This window comes from Xenopus laevis, chromosome 2L, assembly GCF_017654675.1.
Source record: "Xenopus laevis strain J_2021 chromosome 2L, Xenopus_laevis_v10.1, whole genome shotgun sequence".
NCBI classification, from domain to species: Eukaryota; Metazoa; Chordata; class Amphibia; order Anura; family Pipidae; genus Xenopus; species Xenopus laevis.
The window spans coordinates 142,293,455-142,314,333 of record NC_054373.1 but is presented as its reverse complement, the minus strand read 5'-3'; the positions used below and the strand labels follow the sequence as shown (position 1 = coordinate 142,314,333).

Genomic DNA, 20,879 nt, shown 5'->3' with positions numbered 1-20,879 from the left:
CGTTTTCTGCCTTAGTGCTTTCAAAATTCGGCAATATACTGCCGGGAGTTTTTGAGGTACAGAAGTCCTAAATCTCCCTAAAACTATACATATCTGGTATTGGCACGTTCGAGAGACATAAGGCTTTCCAAATCAGTTGGATTTTCATCCGTAAAATGAAATATTTTTCTGGTATAAATTGATATACAAAGAAAAATGGTAATTTTTCTTTTTTTTTTTGGTATTTAGCACTATAAATTTTTTTGCACAGGTGGAAATACATGAAAACTCAGGTTTAGAAAGCTCAGTTTCTACCGAAAAAAACAATGTATAGTTTTCCTAGGTAAACTATAGGTTTCCCCTCAGAAAATGCCCCTAAAGTGAGAGAGCACAAAATGTTTCAAAAACGGCTGGCATTTCGCGTAACCAAAATGTGAAATTCTGCTGGCACTTAAAGGGTTAAGCACAGCTACTATTATACAAACAAATCATTGTACTCAAGAGCAGGTGTGTAACTTTAGAGTAAACAGACCCTGGTGCTGCTGGGGGCCCCAGGAACTATAAGGGGCCAGTGGGCCTTTTACTGCTAAGCAGCTGCAATATACAGTATCTTTATGGAAAATATCTTGTTCCCAAAGTTTAGGGGCTCAATGGCTTTGCTGTGGGGCCCAATATCGAGTCATTCCACTGCTGAAAAGTTCATGTATAAGACTCATATAATTCAGTAAAAAGATCCCAATATATACATTTCAGTGAATGAATGTGTTAATAAATCAGTCAGTTCATCAATGGTCATTGGAATATACCATAAGCTTTTTTTGAAAGTTGGCAACCGTACCCCACCATGGCACAGTTAATTATTTTCTCCTAGAGAACAAACATTTTGCTATAACCGCTATGTTAGTGCTTTTTTGTTGCTAGCATGTTCCACTGATGCTTTTCCATATTTAGCATTTTTGAGATCTATTTTCAGTTCTGAACTTTGAAACAGCATCAGTTTTATCAGTTGTGGGTTTTTTGGCTAATAGTATGTACGTGTCTGTTTCCTCCTGCGGCAGATTAGGATTATGCTGTGTAATCATTCCTGTATATTATACATACACACTGCAGCGATATCACTGTCCCCCCTTCCACATCCCAGAATCCTAGTGGGCAAAGGCACTTAAGTGAGTGATGCTATTAATATCTCTAGTGGGTTTGGCGCCAGCACCACCCTGCATTTCTGCTTTTAACATGTGGTTCTCATAAGCAAAGCTGCATATTAATAATACTGTGAGTAAAATGTATTCTTGTAAATGGAAAGAATGGGTGAGATTGTTGTGGCAGTTGGATTAGAGAGAAGAAGCTCCAGCGCTGCAGTAAGGCAGAGGCCCTAGTCAAAGGGGAAACAAAATATGTAATCAGAGATGTTCTATCTGTGACTCTCAAACTACAGTACAGGTATGGGACCTTTTATCCAGAATGCTCAGGATCTGGGGTTTTCAGGGTTAACAGATCTTTTTGTAATTTCAATCTCCATACTTTTAAGTCCACAAAAAAAAACATTTAAAATGAAATAAACCCAAAAGGCTGGTTTTGCTTCCAGCAAGGATTACTTATATCTTAGTTGGGATCAAGTACAAGGTACTGTTTTATTATTACAGAGAAAAGGGAAATCATTTTTAAAAATTTGGATTACTTGGATACAATGGAGGCTATGAGAGACCGCCTTTCCATAATTCTGAGCTTTCTGGATAGCAGGCTTCCAGTTAATGGATCCCATACCTGTACAACTTGCAGCACCCCTAACAGCTTCCAGCGGCTAGAATTCCACAAGATGGACATCCCTAATGCAGATACTGAAATCTAACAGTTTCTAACAGATTTGTCTTTTATAGTTTTGCCAATAGTTATTTTTATTCTGTGATTCCTCTGCCCTGCCTTAAACTGGCACTGTTAAAAAGACAGCTGTATGATCCATGAAAAAAAAAATAATAATAAAAAGTGTACACCTTAATAATGAATGTCTGTAGTCTTCTGACCCCATCTAAAAAATAAATGCTCTGTAAGGCTTCAAATTTATTTGTATTACTTATATTGCTATTCAGACCCTCCTCTAATTATATTCTAGTCTCTTATTCAAATCAGCGTGTGGTTGCTAAGGTAATTTGGACCATAGCAACCAGATGGCGGACATTTGCGATTGGAGAGCTGCTGAATAAAAAGCTAAATATCTCAAGAACCACAAATAATAAAAAATTAAAACCAATTGCAAATTGTCTCAGAATATCACTCTCTACGTCATACTAAGGGGCACATTTACTATTGGTCGAATATCGAGGGTTAATTAACCCCTCGATATTCAACCCTCAAAGTAAAATCCTTCGAATATCGAAGTCGAAGGAATTACCGCAAATGCTTCGATTAAAAATCGAACGATTCGAAGGATTTTAATCCATCGATCGAAGGATTTTCCTTCGATCAGAAAAAGCTTAGAAAGGGGAGGTCCCCATAGGCTAACATTGGTGCTCGGTAGGTTTTAGGTGGCAAAGTAGGTAGTCAAAGTTTTTTTTAAAGAGACAGTACTTCGACTATCGAATAGTCTAACGATTTTTAGTTTGAATTGTTCAATTCGAAGTCGTAGTCAAAGGTGGTCAATTCGATGGTCGAAGTAGCCAAAAAAAATTTTGTAATTCGAAGTATTTTTCAATCTAATCCTTCACTCGAGCTTAGTAAATGTGCCCCTAAATGTTAACTCAAAGATGAACAACCCCTTTAAGAGCTATTCCAGTATGATCATCAGCCAATGTACCTGTTCCCTCTCAATAGGTTTGCTCATAAGTTTCTGGTTCTCTTGACCAGACAAATTAACTGGCCACTCTCTGTGTGTGCCATATTATGCAAAAGTCTCCCAAGGCTCACCACTAGCACACCTTAGAACTTCTGGTGCCCAGCAGTAATATACATAAGCAGCAGTGTGCATCCAGTATTCTTAGCTTGTTGCTGCTGTGCTGTTTTGTGTCTTTGAGTGCGGCATTAGTAGGATAGGTCCCCAATTGACTATCTTGTCTGAAATATAATGAACACAGGCACTACTTTATGAACACCGGTGCTAATTTGCAAACATGCAGTTGTCAGTAGCAGCTAGTCAGGCGTTTTGCTTTAATTTTCCAACATGTAGACTTAGTTTGCAGATTGGTTGCTATTGGCATTTGCAATTGTGCAAATTATCATGCACATTTGTAAATAAGCCCTGCTGTGTTCAAGAGAGAGTTATACTGCACCAAGTGACTGCTTATGTGGAATAGAGAGTACAACCTCTTCTTTTGAAAACAATATGACAAGGCTTTAAAGGATCAGTAACACCAAAAAATGAAAGCGTTTTAAAATAATGACAGTATTGCCCTGCACTGGTAAAACTTATGTGTTTGCTTCAGAAACACTACTATAGTTCATATAAACAAGCTGCTGTGTAGCACTGGTGGAAATTGAAAAAAGGCTATATGGCACAGGTACAATAGTGGATAACAGATACCACTATTATGTTCTACAGAGCTTATCTGCTATCTGCTGTGTAACCTTAGACTTTTCTCCTTTGAATGGCTGTCCCTCATTGCTACACAGCAGCTTATTTATATAAACAATAGAAGTGTTTTTGAAGCAAACGCACCCATTTTACCAGTGCAGGGCAACACTGCATTCAATTTTTATTACTTTAAAACACTTATTTTTTGATGATACTGTTCCTTTAAGTACTAGGGAATCTTCTGCCAGTGGGATTGGTTATTTGTGACACTGGATTGAATAACCTGGAAATGTCAACTTTACAATCATGAATGTAATAAACAGTCTAAAGCAAGACCAGAACTAGGGATAGGCAGAATAGGCACCTGCCTATGGTCAAATGAGGGGAAGGGAGTGCTGGACACATACTTCTCCTTGTTCCCCCTCTCCATCCCATTGGCAATTGGCAATACATGTTTGTTCGCACAGGGAGCCCTTCTTGGCCCGGCAAGGTCTAAAGCTGCTACATTAGCAACCCATAGAAATCAATAAGTAGGTAGCATTTTTCTGGCCAATTGTTTAAAAATACACTTCTGATTGGCTGCTATGGGCTACTAGATGTGGGCAAACATAAAACTTTTTTTTTTTTGTTGAAAGCTTTACATCCAGTGTCTGACTGGATGTCGCTTACCTATTCCTTCACACAGCGGCGACCGGGGCCAAGGAGGGAGGTCGGGGATCTGTCTGGAGCCAGGGAGGGAGATAGAGCTGCGGTGCTTCAAGTAGGAAGCGGGTCTGGGTCAGCAGGCTCCACAGGAGCCAGGGCCCACCGGGTTTTTTATTAAAATGTTAAAGTAAAATAGTGAAAGCAATTGCTAGAAGTAAAAAGTCTGTCCCAGCCATTGGTACTGACCATTGCGATCTGAAATGAACTGTTCCAACAGAGCCCTGTAAATATATACAAGGAACAGTTAATAGAACAGTAGGATTCTGAGATAAGGATTTCCTAATTATGCTCTCACCAGTGCTCTGCTTCTCTCTCCAGCAGCACTTCATGCCATGTTTGTGGCTTTCCCTGGAACTTTGGCAGTTGGTTAACTATGGCAAGGATTCTAATAAATATCGTTTGTTAAAGGCTGAAGGTGGCCATACACGGGCAGATAAAGCTGCCGTTATCAGTCGTTTAGACCAATTTGACAGTTTATCTGCCCGTGTATGGGGGCTTCCGACATGTCTTCCTGATAGATATCTGGCCACGATATCAATCGGGAAAGTTTGATTTTAACCAGACCAACCCGTCTGAGTCCCTTGGCGTATCGTAATCCGATCGTTTGACCATACGGCCGAACATTCAGATTACTACCGATATAGAGATGCGTTTAAGTTTGTGGCCAAGGATGTTTAAGGTGGCCATACACAGTGGCGTAACTACCAGGGGAGCAGGGGGTGCGATTGGGCCAGGGCCCGCACCCCCTCAGGGCCCCCCGGTAGATTGTGCGCCACTGAGTTTTTTTACTAATTGTGGCTATACGGAGGGGGGCGGGGGCCCGGCTACACGTCGCGCGCGGCAGGGCTGCCCCCCTCTAGTTGCGCTACTGGCCATACACGTAACAATTTGACCATTGGTTGCATGAAAGATCATTTCACTACAAATGTTAAGAGCTGACTCGTCAGATATGCAGGTACAAACAATAGATTTCTATCTCTATCTGGCTATTTAGACGTAACCCTTTGCCAAAGTTCAGGCACGTTGTTCACGATTTTCCGTCTTGTCCGATTAACAAGCTGATATCCAAAACGTTTACTGATATTGGTCATCTTGTCTCCCACCATACATGTACCGAATATAGTTTGATAATTTTGTTTTCTACAAAAAGAAAAAAAAACACATAATTAAAATAAACAAATAATAAAAAAAAAATTGCAAATTGTCTCAGAATATAACTCTCAACATCATACTAAAAGTTAACTCAAAGGGCAAAAAACCCCTTTAACTGTAGCTCAACCAAATGTTAACCTAATTCAGACACAACTGATAGCCCATCTTGAGGGACCAAATTCATATGTTGCTTAAATATTTATAATGTTTTCTGAAAACTACCCATATCTATTCAGTCTCAGAGCCACTGTTTTCAACTGAATTATAAATAATACATATTCATGGCCCTGGTCCAAGAGCCTTGTAGTGTGAAATACTTTATAATGATATGATGTTTTGTAGACATAATGCAGAATTTGCAGGATAAGGGGGAATGTACAATATATCCCATAGATGTGTGTGTATATCTCTATATATAGGTGTATGTATATATATATATATATATATATATATATATATATATATATATATATATATATATATATATATATATATATATATATATATATATATATATATTGTAAATCAACATATGGACAGCACCACCTTCCATTAAGCTGCCCCTGTGCACAGAGAAATAGTGTATTTGTAGATAAAGAAAACACCAAAAAAAAAAAAATATAGATATAGATATGTATTGCCACCACCCTGGAGACTCGTGAATAATGATTCTGAATAATGCAAATATGCCAAACAGTGTGATACTCAGGGCTTTTCTTGACCTTTTCCGGACCTGTCACTAAATACTTTATTCCCTCTGAGTGTAAGGTTACCAGATCATGTGAAAAACTGGGGATGTTTCTAGAATATACAGCTAGAAGGAATGCATTGATTTAATTTAATTACAGTTAGTTTGCAATGGTGCTGGAGAAGATGTTGCAATTGATTTTATGCTATTGCCAGTTTGTGTTTCTCTATATGAATGTTACAAGCAGCCTTGGATAAGCATTTCTTATTTTTAACAAGCAGAAAAGAGTGACTTATAAAGGGTGTTTTGTAACAGTCATGCATTGTATTACTCTCTGGCAACAGAAAAAACATTTTGCACAGATAAAACTGATTGCCGACTGACTGTAATGCACTTTAAAGAGGCAGTATAGACCTGTTATAGACTGCAATGAATAGCACTTGTGCTGGACATACTTTCTGTTTGCTAACATAACAGTGAAACTGAAATCACTTTTAATATACACTTGAATATACAGTATATAGTTGAGCAACTGTGGGAGAAGGAGAAGGCAGTTAAGAGTTTCAACCACAGCATTAAATACCCACAATGCCACTGGCTACGACTCAGGGAAAAAGAGACAGAACTTTTACTTTCTAATTTCCCCTAGGAAAAGTGATTTCCCATTCTTCACTGATTTTTATAAATGTAAAATGTCAGTGGGGGGGGTTGCTTAAGACAATGAGAGTCAAAGGGAGTTACAGTAATGATGGAGACAACACTGAAGCAGCACTCAACAGGGATACAACTCGCCCTTTCATCTGCAATTGTTGGAATTACAGAGAAAACGCTGCATTCTGGGTTAAAAAAAATGGTGACATAGATCCGAAATTTTTATCTTATCTAAATGTCCCCCACGTATTATACACTGCTTTGTTTTAGAGTTTCATTGCAAGCAGATACTGTTTACTCCATTTGCCTTGCTGTATCACGGACAAACTCTAAAGCTGGCCATAGATGCAAAGATCCGATCGTACAAATCTTCGATTCGTAAGATTTTCGGATCTTGCGTGGAGTGTCCCGACATCTGTCGTACCATGCCGATTGGTCGATCGGACAGGTTAGAAAATTTCTGTCGGCTGCCGATTTCTCTGCATGTATTGCCGATCTGACGATCTTCAGTGGTAATAGTGTTAAATAGTGGTCCACAGGTTAGCAAGGCTGTTGTAGCACTAGTCTCTTAGGTTCTAATCCATCCAGGCCATCAGTGTAGAGTTCTTCGGTTTTTCCTATGTGTGTGGGTTTCCACTGGGTACTTCTTGTAACTAAAATTCTACCTTCAGGTCTGACTGGAAGGAACAAATCCAGCCTAATACAAACACCTCTCTCTGTATGAGTGGGACAAAGACCAGACTTTGCACTATGTTCTTGCTTCTCTGATATGTTTTTGTTGAAGGTCAAGCAGATTATAGGATGTTTTGGAATTTTGAGGGCTGTATTTTTTTATATTAAATTGTTTTACTACGTTTAATGCATTTTTTTCCATGCTCGTATTCTATTATTTGTAAACATTTTTACATATTTGTAGTTTATTATATTCTGAGTTGTTATAATGTGAATAGCATACTTAATTCTGTCTTGTTCCGTTGCAGTTTTAGTGAGCTAATAATTATTCCGTTTCTACTCTTGTATCCAGAAGAACCCCCATTTTATGTTTTTCAGGGGACCAGAAAAAAAATGGTGTAAAATCCAGGAAATTTTAAAATTGGGGAAATGTATTATGCATAATATATAGGTAGAACCACAAAACAACAATGTAAAATGAGGGAAAACTTAAAATAAGGGGATGAAAACTTGAGGTTCCACTGTATTATGTTCTTCCGACCACCGTGTACAGAATGAAATAGAATAAGATCATGGCGACTTGTGAAATGTGTTCAGAAATACTAGGGAGACACCAAATAAGGTATTCAGCCAAACCGAATCCAAACCCTTCAGCTCTGAAAGCAGTACAGTTAGTTTAAGATTTTAATACTTTTCCCTGTAGCTGTAGCTTTTATATTGCAAACAATATCCAATATTGCAAGCTCTTGTTCACAACTTTAAAGGCCTGGATCAGGGATGCTGAACCTCTAGGCATGTGCAGTAAGTTCAGTATACCATATTTGTTTTTAGACTTTAGTCTAAGGAAAGATGTCAGGTTGCAGTGTGGTTTCCTATATGTTAATGTAAGACTAGATTTTTTCCAGATGCAAACTAACGTTTTGCCATTTTCCCTTCTGTCATTTAGCTCAGTGCCAACGTGCTGATCTTCCTGTGCACAAACATTATTGGCATCTGCACTCATTACCCAGCAGAGGTGTCCCAAAGGCAAGCCTTTCAGGAAACAAGAGGATACATCCAGGCTAGGCTGCACCTACAGAGAGAGAACCAGCAGCAGGTAAGTACAAGTAATGGAGTCATCTTCAGATTGTTTTCAGCATTGGTTTTGAGCCTGTTGTTATCAGCATTGCTGGTTTAAAGGAACAGTAACATCAAAAAATTAAAGTGTCCTAAAGTAATGAAAATTTAATGTACTGTTAAATGTAAAACTGGTGGGTTTGCTTCAGAAAGCCTGCTATAGGTTATATAAACAAGCTAGTGTATAGCCATGGGGGCAGCCATTCAAAGCTGAAAAAGGAGAAAAGGCACAGGATGCACAGCTGATAACATATAAACTTAGATAAATTCTTAAGAATTCCATTGTATTTTACAATTATCTGCTAGGTGTCCTTGTGCTTAAATGGCTACACAGCATCTTGTTTATATAAACTATAGTTGTTTTTCTACTTTTTTACTAGTGCAGGGCAACACTACATTATATTATCTTTACTTTAAAACACTTTTTTTGGTGTAACTGTTCCTTTAAGGCTGAAACAAAACAGCCATTTGCCCTGGGGCCTTAACAATAGGTACTCACATATTTAAATATAAGTTATGCATTAAGTCATTAGGTATTTTCAAGTAATAAGGTACGGGATGGGCAGCATGCAGCCCTCCAGCTATTGTTGAACTGCAACTTCCAGCACCTCACTATTAGCTGAACGAAAGCTGTAACTTGAAGGCTGCAGGTCGGGCATCCTGATTTGGGTTATTGCCTATCCCACTAATTGGGGCTCCAGCACTCCTGCATTTCCGTATCTCTGACCCAGTTTGTTATTTATTAAGCAGCCGCATGGTAAATTGTTTGACCATTCTTGTTAAATTCCCTCTGGGACAGTTCTCAGAAGCCAGTTGCTGCTTTTGAATTTTTCTTTTGAGCATGGATGGGTGATAACTGGGTAAATATTGTAACATTGCTTCCACCTTTAACACTTCACTGAGCCTGCACTAACAAACTTGTCAATAACACTCCAAAAAGTCCAAGGGACACTTCCTAGTCTTGTTGACCTTGTTGCTGCAAATGACACAGTTGACTTCACACTGCCTAGTTGTATACTTTCTGGTCTCCATGACACAGCTTTATCTTGGTTTTCACACTAACCAGGTTCCTGCACGTACAGTATTTCCTTCCATTGTCTCTCTGAAAGGGAAAAGGCTTTATAATAAGCCTATTATCTTGGGGTTCTAGAGCTCATGAACTGTTGAGCTCTCTTGACTCATGCTCTCCCTTTTGGCCGTAATATATTTAAAAGGGGTATATTATTTAACTTAAATATATGAATATACTTTCTGTAAGGGGGTATATGTACAGTGTACTGGAGCTCAGAAGTTACAGTGCAATGACTCTGGTGAAACAAGGTTAATAATCCAGCCCCATGGCTTAGGTTATTGCTCTATATAAATCTTTTTTTATAATATTTGAGACTGGAGCAAACTTTTCCTCTTAAGTTGCCCATACGCATAGCAGCACCTTCTCCACTGCTAACACTCACATGTTTTTTTATTGAGTATGAAAGTGACAGTTGTACTATTCTCTCTAGATCAGGGCTGAACAGTAGGCCCCAATGCAGCCCTCCAAATGGGGTTTTATGACAACTAGCTACTTAAGGGGGTCCATGGATATCTTTGTATTAAATAATCATTTTAATCTAAATTATCCCCCAATATGTATTATATTGGAAAATCAAGCAGTTACATGGAAAATTATACTACTAGTGTAGATCATAGGGTTCCATATTAACTGCTGGCTCACCAGGGAAACAATCCATGGAAGGGGGGGTGCGGGCTGAAGGACAGACTGGTAAGTTTTAGGGTGAATTCTACTTGCAGTCTTGTATAACTCTGGAATAACAGGATGATAGTTATGCTGTTGACTGTTGGGCAAATTTCAAGTAGTCTGAACAGCACCACATTGACTTACATTGACATCCCCTGACAAGTACTCATTCCAGGCCTTACCAGGCAATACTTGCCCGAAAAGGCATTTGTATTCTTTTTAAGGCAACTGCTGCATGATAAGGGCTTAATGCATCAGAAGCAGCACTGTACATTATTACCCTAAGGGGGTGCCAAGCAATTGGTTTACAGTAAGCAGCATGAATGTGGTGTTTGTAATGGGCACATAGGGGTTGATAAAGGTAGCATTGGTATTGGCACTACATCAGTATCTCTGCTGATATTTCCAGGAGCGCCTCTTGCTGTCTGTCTTACCACGCCATGTGGCCATGGAGATGAAGGAGGATATCAATACCAAGAAGGAGGACATGATGTTCCACAAAATCTACATTCAGAAACATGACAATGTGAGGTATGCATATTATGAATTTATGACTGTAAATCAGCTTTATACTTGGTGGTGGTCTCACTTGGCCATTGGTCATTGTACACACACACACACGTCCTTTTATCATCTAATCATCCAGATATACAATGGGCCTCAGACCTTATTCAGTTATTCTGGATAATTGCTGAATCAGGATTTGTACTGACCGATATGACTAACAAAGTGAGCAGTGAAAATAGCAGTAATCTGCCCATTTGGGAGTTGGACCAAACAGGCGTAGCTTCTGATATGTACCCAGAATAACTTTTAAAAATCACAGCTGCCAAACTGGTTTATGGCCTTCTCTTGAGTATGCTTACAACTGTATAATAAACATTTAGGGGCTAGATTATTCTGTTTCAAGCACTAAAATTGCAAGTTGCCCATGTAAAAGTGGTCATCCTATGGGAGGAGCTGTCTGGTAAGTGAATTTCTAAATGTATTGCTGTTGTAGAAATTAGATAAAATGTATCAATTTTTATTCACTATCACCCTCTTTTCACAGTATCCTGTTTGCAGACATTGAAGGGTTTACCAGCCTTGCATCCCAGTGCACAGCACAAGAACTGGTCATGACACTGAATGAGCTCTTTGCCCGATTTGACAAGTTGGCAGCAGTAAGTAACACTGAAAATATACTTGGAACATTGTCAGCAAACCTCTTCAGAGGCTTCTAGAAATTACCATCTGCTTTTGTTAAGATGGTTCATTGAGTGACTTGTCTTATATGATGTCTGCATCATACTGGCAAAATATACCTAATTCCTACCATACATCCCTCTCTTCAGCAGCTTCGTATCTCAGTTTATAGCATGTATCCTGGTTCCTCGCAGTTTTTGTTAGAAATATATAAAAAAGGGGGTGCATTTTAAGTTTTTTGTTTGCCTATCCCACTTGTGTGTCACTTCCATTGATGATGTTAACATGTAGAAATGGAGTTTGTATATAATAAGCTTTTGTTTACCATGAGAAGAACAGTATGTGTTCAATGGATTACCAGTGGATAATATTTCCTCACTGTATTTTGTTTTTACTGCCTTATTCCATTTACTAGGAGAATCATTGCCTGAGAATAAAGATCTTGGGAGACTGTTACTACTGTGTCTCTGGGTTGCCTGAAGCTCGAGCGGATCATGCTCACTGCTGTGTTGAGATGGGAGTGGACATGATTGAAGCCATTTCGTAAGTGTATTTGTTGTATTAACCAATGGATAGGTAGGTAGATCAGGCAGATAGACGTTAGACAACCTGCATATCTAGTAATCTAAAAAAAATCAAATGCCCTCCTCTGATGATATTCTAGTGACTTAATTGACCAGTGAATAATAATGTATTGAATTTTGCCATGGACAAAAGTCACTGCTCATTTACAGCTGATGCCCCCTTAATGGCAGACCTATCAGACACCACTTTTCAATATGCCTTTAACCTCTTGGCCCATTTTGCTATGGATTTTCATATTTTCTCATTCCTTAATGTGTGTTCTTATTCCGACCCTCATTTCTTAGGCTGGTGCGAGAGGTCACTGGTGTTAACGTCAATATGCGTGTGGGGATACACAGCGGCCGTGTTCATTGTGGGGTCCTTGGTCTGCGCAAATGGCAGTTTGATGTCTGGTCCAACGATGTGACACTGGCCAATCATATGGAGGCTGGTGGGAAAGCTGGGTATGTGACCTGTTTTTTCTTATGTCATAATCCATTATTCTTATATTAACTGTTGTCCCAGTGTGAAATGCACAAGAGAGTTATTCTGATATTCAAGTTATGTTGAATATTATGAAAAAGAGAAAAGCACCCAGATGTAAGCTCTAGTGCCACTGCCATTGCCCAGGCAGGCAGACATGTTCTGGTGGTGTAAATAAACATATGCAGCAATGTCATTTTCTGCATATAGAGTAAGCTCAAAAGTGATCATGTTGCTCAGGATAAGATTTAACCCCTTATGAATATGCTAGCTTTGTTACTTTCCAAGCAGTCACTCATTGACTACTGATACATGCTTAGCTCCGGCATTTAAACTCAACATTTGTCTTAGAAGCAATATTTGTCATAACTAGTATCTATTGCTGTAGCATGGCCTTGATTAAAGGAGTTGTTTATCTTAAAATGAACATTTAAGAAGCTATAGACAGCAGTATTTTGAGACAATTGGTCTTCATTTTATTGTTGTTTGTCAATTATTTACATTTTATGTGCTGCAGCTCTCAATGTTAGAATTTACGCTGGTTGCTAGATGTTAATTTTAGTGACCAGGCAAACATTTTGAATAAAGATGGAAGTTGCAGTAGAAAAGTAAAATAAGCATTTATAAATAAGAATAACAATAACATTGAATTCACAATGCTTTTTGGTTTGTGTGCTTAGTGGCCCAGCGAACAGAAGGCTAATAGTCTAAAAACCCATACAAGAAGAGATAAAAAGTTGCTTAAAATAGCCCTGTTTATAACATGCCAAAAGTAAAGTTGAGCTTCTTAATTAAATAATTGCTTCTTGTAGACACATAATGTTGAACTAAAAATTAAAACCTTGACAATCATAGGGTTCACTGATAGTATGGAAATGATCTAAATTAAAATAATTATTGTTTAATATAATATCTTTTATCCAATGGCTTGAATTCCAGACAAGCAGATTCCTTACTATTTTTGTTGCTTTTGTGTGCTGTTCTCATCCTTCATCACCACAAAATATGTTGGAGCTTGTTCAAGGAAATTGCTGGCAAATTGATAATGTTCTCTATTGTTAGTTGCAATTAATACTTGCCATCTTGCTAGTTCTTAACCCAGCATCTCTATTTGCAGGAGGATACACATTACAAGTGCAACGCTAAAATACCTAAATGGAGATTATGAAGTGGAGCCAGGTAATGGGGGTGAGAGGAACGCGTACCTAAAGGAGCATGACATAAAAACCTTCCTCGTGACAGGATGCAGCCAGAAAAGGGTAATTTGAAGGATGTTGCCCTTTGTTGTTTCTCAATGAATTACCCTAGTTGTGCCTGAGGTCTTAATAACAGGATGACCTGATGTAATATTAAAATGGCCATCAGCAGTCTTGAATGAATATTAGGATTGTCATTGGTATTTGCAGTGACATTTTAAAATCAATTTTCAATATTTTTTTGCAGCTGTGTCTTAGCATAACTCCTTAATACATATATTCTGTATCTCAATTTGTTTTTGATGCATATCTGGTAAATGCAGCACCACTAAAAAATCAGCAGCACAATAACCATAAGATACTAAGATGATTTATTCTGAGTGCAGCATTCTTAGAACTGCCATGTGCAATAAACAAACCATTTAATTGGTTATCACTATTCTGTTGCATATGTTCTAAAATACTTTTATTACCTCTGGAATATTGTTGATGTATAACATGGACCTTCCAGTCCTTAAACTGCAACTCCAAGTTACCCTTGACAATCAAAGGGATGCTGGAAGCTGTAATGTGATAACAATTTGAATGCTGATTGATTAGATGGTGAAGTTGAAAATTGCAGTAGCTTTCTCAGGATCTGTGTTAATGTCTGTTCTCCTGGCTATAAATGTGTTTTTTTTCTTCATCACTAGAAAGAAGAGAAAGCAATGATGGCAAGGCTACAGAGGGCAAGGGCCAATTCCAATGAAGGTCTCACACGTGTCTGGGTGCCTGAGCGAACATTCCCACGCAATAAAGGCTCCAAGGCTTTCCGACAAATGGTAGGCATAAAGAAAATGTTTGGAGGTTGCAGTCAGGTATATATTTTTCACAGGTTGACAGAGAGATCCCAAGAGCATTTTATTGCACCGCCATGAGTAGTTCTATGTATTAAATTTGGTATAAAAGAATCTATAGAAGATCATAATCTTATATTTAAACAACATTAACATTTAGGGGGTTATTTAGCAAAGGTCAAGTTTATGAAGTTTTTGAGGTTTTTTTCTACCTCCTATAAATTCACAACTCAAATGTTTGTTTATTTAAGAAAAAACACGATTGAATGAAATGGGGGGAAAAATCTAATTTATCAAGTTTATAGGCTAAAAGAAAATGGAATACTTGAATTTATCATTTTCAAGTGCAAGCACCATAAAAAAATGAAAAGCATAAAGGCAAAAAAAACATCTTCAAATGGTTAAAAGGACCTCTGCCATTGACTTCTACATGACCGCAAGGTTTTTGATGGATTTTTTTTCAGACTCCGGCTTTTAGCAGATTCAGGCCTTTTTTTTTTCCTGAAAATTTTTTAGTGAAACTAGCCTTGAAAAAACCTCTACTATTTAGGGAAAACACAACTCAAACTTAATAGATAACCCCCTTAATACTAAGTATTTCACACAATTAAACAAGACCATTTGTAGTTTCAGACAGAAAGGTTTTTTTTTATTGGATGACAGCTTGGTGTGCAACTGCCTTAACAGATATTGTTTACACACTGGAAAGACCTTATACAATTAATTAGAACAGTTAATTACCTTATACAATTAATTAGAACAGCAGGATAAGATATATTAAAGTAGCTATAATGAAAAGAAGGCAGCACTGTTTAAACTTGTATAACAAGTTAAGTGGGATTGTAAAAATAGAAACTTAAAATAATTCTTGCTATCCCCTTTATTCCTAAAAATAAAATCAATCCCTTTGGTGTGAGCCACAGACTGATTTGTTGTCCAGATGTAATGGACTAGTAAAACTGGAATGGATTTCACCCTCAGATTATATGGCACCAAGCACTCAAAGCTGAGATGATGATTGCAGGATAATATGGATTATGGCCATTGCATAGGGGCTTGTTAGCTGCCGCCTTCACAGTAAGGCTGTGCTATTTGTGTTACCAGATTCCTCTTCTGTGTCCACACACACACACACACACACACACACACACACACTGCAGGCTGGTTCCCAGGGACTAAACAGCGTGAGAGCGAGGCCTCCCTCTGAGGTTAAGCACAGACATCACATGGATGCACATCTCCTTTCACAGAAACACTTAATTAATACTTTGTCACAGGGCCTCCTGTGGGACCTGCTTAATGAGTCCTGCCAAGGGGCGAGCAGCTCCCAGCTCATATGGCTGCTTTTGTAAAGAACCTTCTCCCATACTCTAAGGACAAGCTGTAAAATAAGTCTATAAGCTGATGGTCATTTTTTTTTTTTTACCAGCAGAAACTAACATGGAAAGTCTCTTATATGTTACTATGAAACACTTGCAGATTTTAATTAGTGTCTTGCCTGAACTTTGTGTTTTCCCAGTATTTTAAAGCACTCAAATGCATATGTTGTTCTTTTATTAATGTGACTTTATAGTGTGAACGAATGAAAATCCCCAGATTACAAATACTATAACTGTAAAACAGTTATCGCTTAATGTTGCAAACATTTAAGCTTCCCCAGGTACAGTTACCCATAGCATCTAAATTGCAGTTTTTTTAAACTATTAAATGAAAAAACACGCATCTGCTATGATCTCTTTCATCATCCCTGACCCTGTTCTTCCCCATTCTCCATCTTACTTGATACATTGAAAGTACTACATAATGGTTAGTAAACTTAGACAACCAAGATTCCGTTATTCTGGTAGTGCAAGAAAAATAGGATACATGGATACTATGGATACATACATACATAGAGGATGGTCAGATTGCAGCTGCATTCACAACTGATTGCATTCCTTGTCAGGGGCAGAGATCATTAAATGTGTTTTCATAACAAATAGTGGAAAAAATCATTGCAGAACTGAGCTTTCTTGGAAAAAGCAAGAGTGGATAATACTCTTACTGGATTTGACACTTTTATTGCATTTTCCTTTTCAACCAGCTTTCCCTGCATACAGAACTCCTGGCACCCCCATATAATTCTGCATGTTTCACTGGACACTCTCCCCACTCCCCACACACCCTTTCTGCTAATTTCACATTGCTGTGCACCTTCTGTCTGCATCACAGCTTTAGTTAACAACAGTAGAGGCAGGCACTAGCATGAGGGTGATCTCAGACCTGCAGTCATGGCAAGACTATACCCCTTAATGTTATGTCTATAAGGACATAGAATATATATATTATATCGCTAAATGCGGCACAAGCAGATTTTAATCAGATATCTAGAGTAAAAGCCAAATATTATGTTGATTGACACCTATAAACGAATGGCAATATTGAATTCTTTATCTAAAACTGCTGTGAATAACGTATCACTTCAGCTGTCTTTTCTCTATATCCTCCAGAGAATTGGGTTGAATAAGTGTGGCTTTGCTCTTGTGGCGTGCCTTTATACTGGGTCCTGCTCTGACAACCAGGAATGGTTTCTGTGTGAACACAGCAGTGCCCTCTGTCTGCTAAATCTAAGCACAGCTCCCAGTCCTCAGTCAAGAGAAAATAAATGCACAGCCTAAGGCTAATTTTATATCAGGAATCCAATGTTGCCAGTAGTGTCACTATCACTTTAACTGACCTACTTCACTTCCATTGTGCTGTCATGTATCATATTTATTTGTTTAAATACTAAGAGATGATGTTGGCCAAAAATGGTTAGGCTCAAAAAGATAACGTGGTATTTTAAGCACTAGGGTCAAACGAATAGCTTTGTGTATGAAATAATTCATGTTTATTCTAATGGCACTTGCCTTCGAGACATCTGGAGCAGATTGTTGTGTACCTTTTGATATACTATAGATATCTTTGGAACGGAGGCTGCCAAGTGTTAAATTCTGAGAAATGGCCTCTTGCAGAGAGGGTTGGTCAAATACCCAACATAATATATTTCATTTCTTTCTCAATTTATTTCATTTGTTTCTTTTTTTAGGGGATTGATGAATCAAGCAAAGACAAGTATGTATATGAAAAAAAATTATTTATGTTATCTTCTGTTCATTCTTCTACTAACACGTATATACTTGTGTACGTTTACTTGATGAATGTCCTTATATCCTATTGAGGCATAAATATGCAGGGTTGTAACAAGAAGGAAACAAGACCCCAGAAGTCCCTTAAGGGCGATGGCAATGCGTCACCGCAACTTTTTGAGTACAAGTCGCCACGATGAATAGCAGGACACTTGCATTATGGAGAGCAGTTGCATCGATTCGTTTCAAAAGTCGCATCGATGAATTGCCATGTGTGTCTTCGCCCTTAAGGAGATCTTAAGATTAACTAAAGAAGTAGGGCCAGAAATATTATACATTATGTTTATGACCACCCTTTAGCAGTGAATATATGTGCCATCAAAGATGGCTGCTATGTGCAGCTGTCAGTTACTGAGCTTAGGGACTGACAAAATATACTGTATGTATATTATATAAATGTCACACTATAAATATAAGGGCAGATTAATATTATTGGTACATGGCAGCTTAGAAACCAGCACAATTAGCATCAGAATTAGCCCTGCAGCATCGGTTTATATGACAGGCAAACCTGCTTGATGATTTTTGACAACCCCTAAGCTTAGCTTTTCAACAGCTGCTCAAAGCCCACTGAGCATGTGCATGTCACAGACACTTCGAACAAAATCCAAGATGGGAAACTTCTGTAAAGTTTGATGAAGTTTGATGGCCTGGATCATTACTACTATAGAAATGCTGAACCTCTATGCTGTTTCAGTACGTTCAGTATCAAAATATGGCATTTCTAGTAATATAAATGTTTAGGGTTTAGTCTAGGAACCCCGCAATATTTTCTATTTAGGTAACCCTAAAATACTTGGCTAGATATGCCGATGGAAACAAGCAGGGAACCAGCGACATTAAAGCATGAAAGTTTGGAATTTTAGCCACAGGTCAGGTCTCAGTGTCCATCAGGGACATAATAGAATGACAGGCTAGAGACAGAACCCATATTAGATTAAGAACCCTGACAGGGAAACAGTCTAGAATACAGAAGAAGGTACAGTGCATTGGTTGTAAAGCTAGGAGCATGTGGCAGTAGCTTTAGACATTCAGTTTTTCATCTGTGCTTTTAACCTTATGGTTATAGGCTGGATTCCCTGCAGATGTAGCAAGTAGTATGCTGTATTTGTAACCCAGTCGTATAATTAGATATTGCTGACTTCACTGCAAAATGGTTTTAGGACTCCCTCCAAATTCAGATAGATGACTGCTGGCGCTAGAAAGAATAATAACATGGGTTTCAGTTGTACAATGTACTTCAATGCAACTTTTCATTTCAAGGAAAAAAATATTGGTATTTGCTATAATTTTCTTGTCGTTATATCATTCTTATATATTTTAGCATTTTGTTTCAGTGTTCACAAAAGTAGATCATTATAAACTTTAATGTATATATTAACCATATTTATTGAAGACTTGGCCCATTGAATACAATACCCATATTAAGGGAAATGAATGTTTGTTAAAGGGGCTGCTTAAATAAGTAAGAGAAAGGAGTACTTAACAAATCGCCAGAACATTAGACAATAAGGCAAGGATGTGGGTTATCTGCAGCAGGCTAATTGCTACGCAGCTATTTGCACATAAAAATCGGATTTAAAAAATCTAGAGCTATTATCCGGCCCCCGAATACAGGTAAAAATGCATGGTAGTATACTGTGCAACACAAAAAATAGGATTAGTGATTTAAATCAACACACCTGTTATTTCTGGTAGGTAAATATTTTCTTTGAAACAGAAATTCTGGTTTTTATTGTGTTGTGTTTGTCTGTGGTGTGTGAGTTCTGCTGCCTGCAGGCATCTTTTATCTGTTGTCTAAACAAACAGCCCCACACCCTGCTCTGTTCATAGTACATTGGGGTAAAGAGTCCTATGAAAAAGAAGATATTTTTAGATTTAAAAAAAAAATTATTGTGCACAAATTTATTAACTTCCTGGGTAAGTTGGGGCACTGATTCCTGATTCCTGATATATTATTAAACCTGTATTCTTTTTCCAAATTTTGAGCAATGTCATGGATGCTCAGTCCCCTAAATTTTGTAGTAAGATTTACAATTAGTGCTGAAAGCTATCAGATTATCTGATGGAGAATGTTCTCATGTCAACGTCTCCCTTAATGTATGAAAAAGGATAATTATTATTACTACTTAACATCTTTGTCCTTTTAAAGGGGTGGTTCACCATTCAGATAACTTTTAGTATAATGTAGAGAGTGATATTCTGAGAAAATTTTTTATTATTTAAGGTTTTTTGGCTCTTTAATTTGCATTTTAAGCAATCTGGTAGCTAGGGTCCCAATTACCCTAGCAACCATGCACCGATTTGAATAAGAGACAAGTATATTAATATGAGAGGTTCTGAATAGAAGGATCAATAATAAAAAGTAGCAATAACAATACATTTGTAGCCTTACAGAGCATTTGCTTTTTAGATGGGGTCATTGATGCCCATTTGAAAGCTGCTAAGAGTCAGAAAAAAAGACAAATAATGAAAATCAATTGAAAAGTTGCTTAGCATTGGACATTCTATAACATACGAAAAGTTCCCTTAAAGGTGAACTACCCCTTTAAATTAATTAGACTCATCTTACATTATGTTAGCATTATCCTTTTTGTTTGCAATTTTTGCACTCTCAGCTGCTGTCTTTTTAATGTTTTATGACCCCTACCCAGAAAACAAGTTATGCTCCAGTTAAACTCCCAGTATTTGTGTATCACATGAGCTGGTGTAGGGTTGCTGGGAGTTCAAAGACCTTTCCTTGCCAGAGCCTATCATTTCTCCATCATTACATTTCCCTGTATGTCTCTTCACACTTTATAATTATTCTAACATTGTATTATAAGTTGTCTCTTGATGTTGTTTCCCCCTGTTTATATGACACTTCTCCTAAATCTTGCCGGCTTTTCTTTGTAGTGCCTGAAGGGTTGCCCTCTTAGCTTGTACTCTGCCTTCCAAATCGATTATTCTTACTGTCTTACTGCCCATTTAGTCCTGAATTTCTTGTTTTACAGCAGAAACACGCAGGAAGCTCTAAACCCTGAGGATGAAGTTGATGAATTTTTAGCTAGAGCAATAGATGCTCGTAGTATCGATCAACTTCGAAAAGACCATGTCAAGAAATTCCTCCTCACCTTCCAGACGCCAGACTTGGAGAAAAAGGTAGAATAAAATTGAATTGGATTTTTGTTTGTGATCACACTGACTAAAGCAATGTAACATAATTCCACGAGGACTGGAAACGGCTGTGTGCATCCATATCC

General features: G+C 37.9%; 1 protein-coding gene across 4 annotated transcripts in view; it reads left to right on the top strand.

Moving 5' to 3' along the window:
- Window positions 1-20,879, top strand: part of adcy6.L (adenylate cyclase 6 L homeolog) — a 109,727-nt gene that overhangs the window by 77,130 nt on the left and 11,718 nt on the right. For all 4 annotated transcript variants that reach the window (XM_018247357.2, XM_041582486.1, XM_018247356.2 and 1 more), the window contains 9 exons: window positions 8,299-8,448; window positions 10,616-10,737; window positions 11,258-11,369; window positions 11,807-11,934; window positions 12,261-12,419; window positions 13,556-13,697; window positions 14,327-14,455; window positions 17,538-17,563; window positions 20,631-20,778. In XM_018247357.2, the coding sequence (XP_018102846.1) occupies window positions 8,299-8,448; window positions 10,616-10,737; window positions 11,258-11,369; window positions 11,807-11,934; window positions 12,261-12,419; window positions 13,556-13,697; window positions 14,327-14,455; window positions 17,538-17,563; window positions 20,631-20,778 (1,116 nt within the window). The remainder of the gene's footprint in view (window positions 1-8,298; window positions 8,449-10,615; window positions 10,738-11,257; window positions 11,370-11,806; window positions 11,935-12,260; window positions 12,420-13,555; window positions 13,698-14,326; window positions 14,456-17,537; window positions 17,564-20,630; window positions 20,779-20,879) is intronic.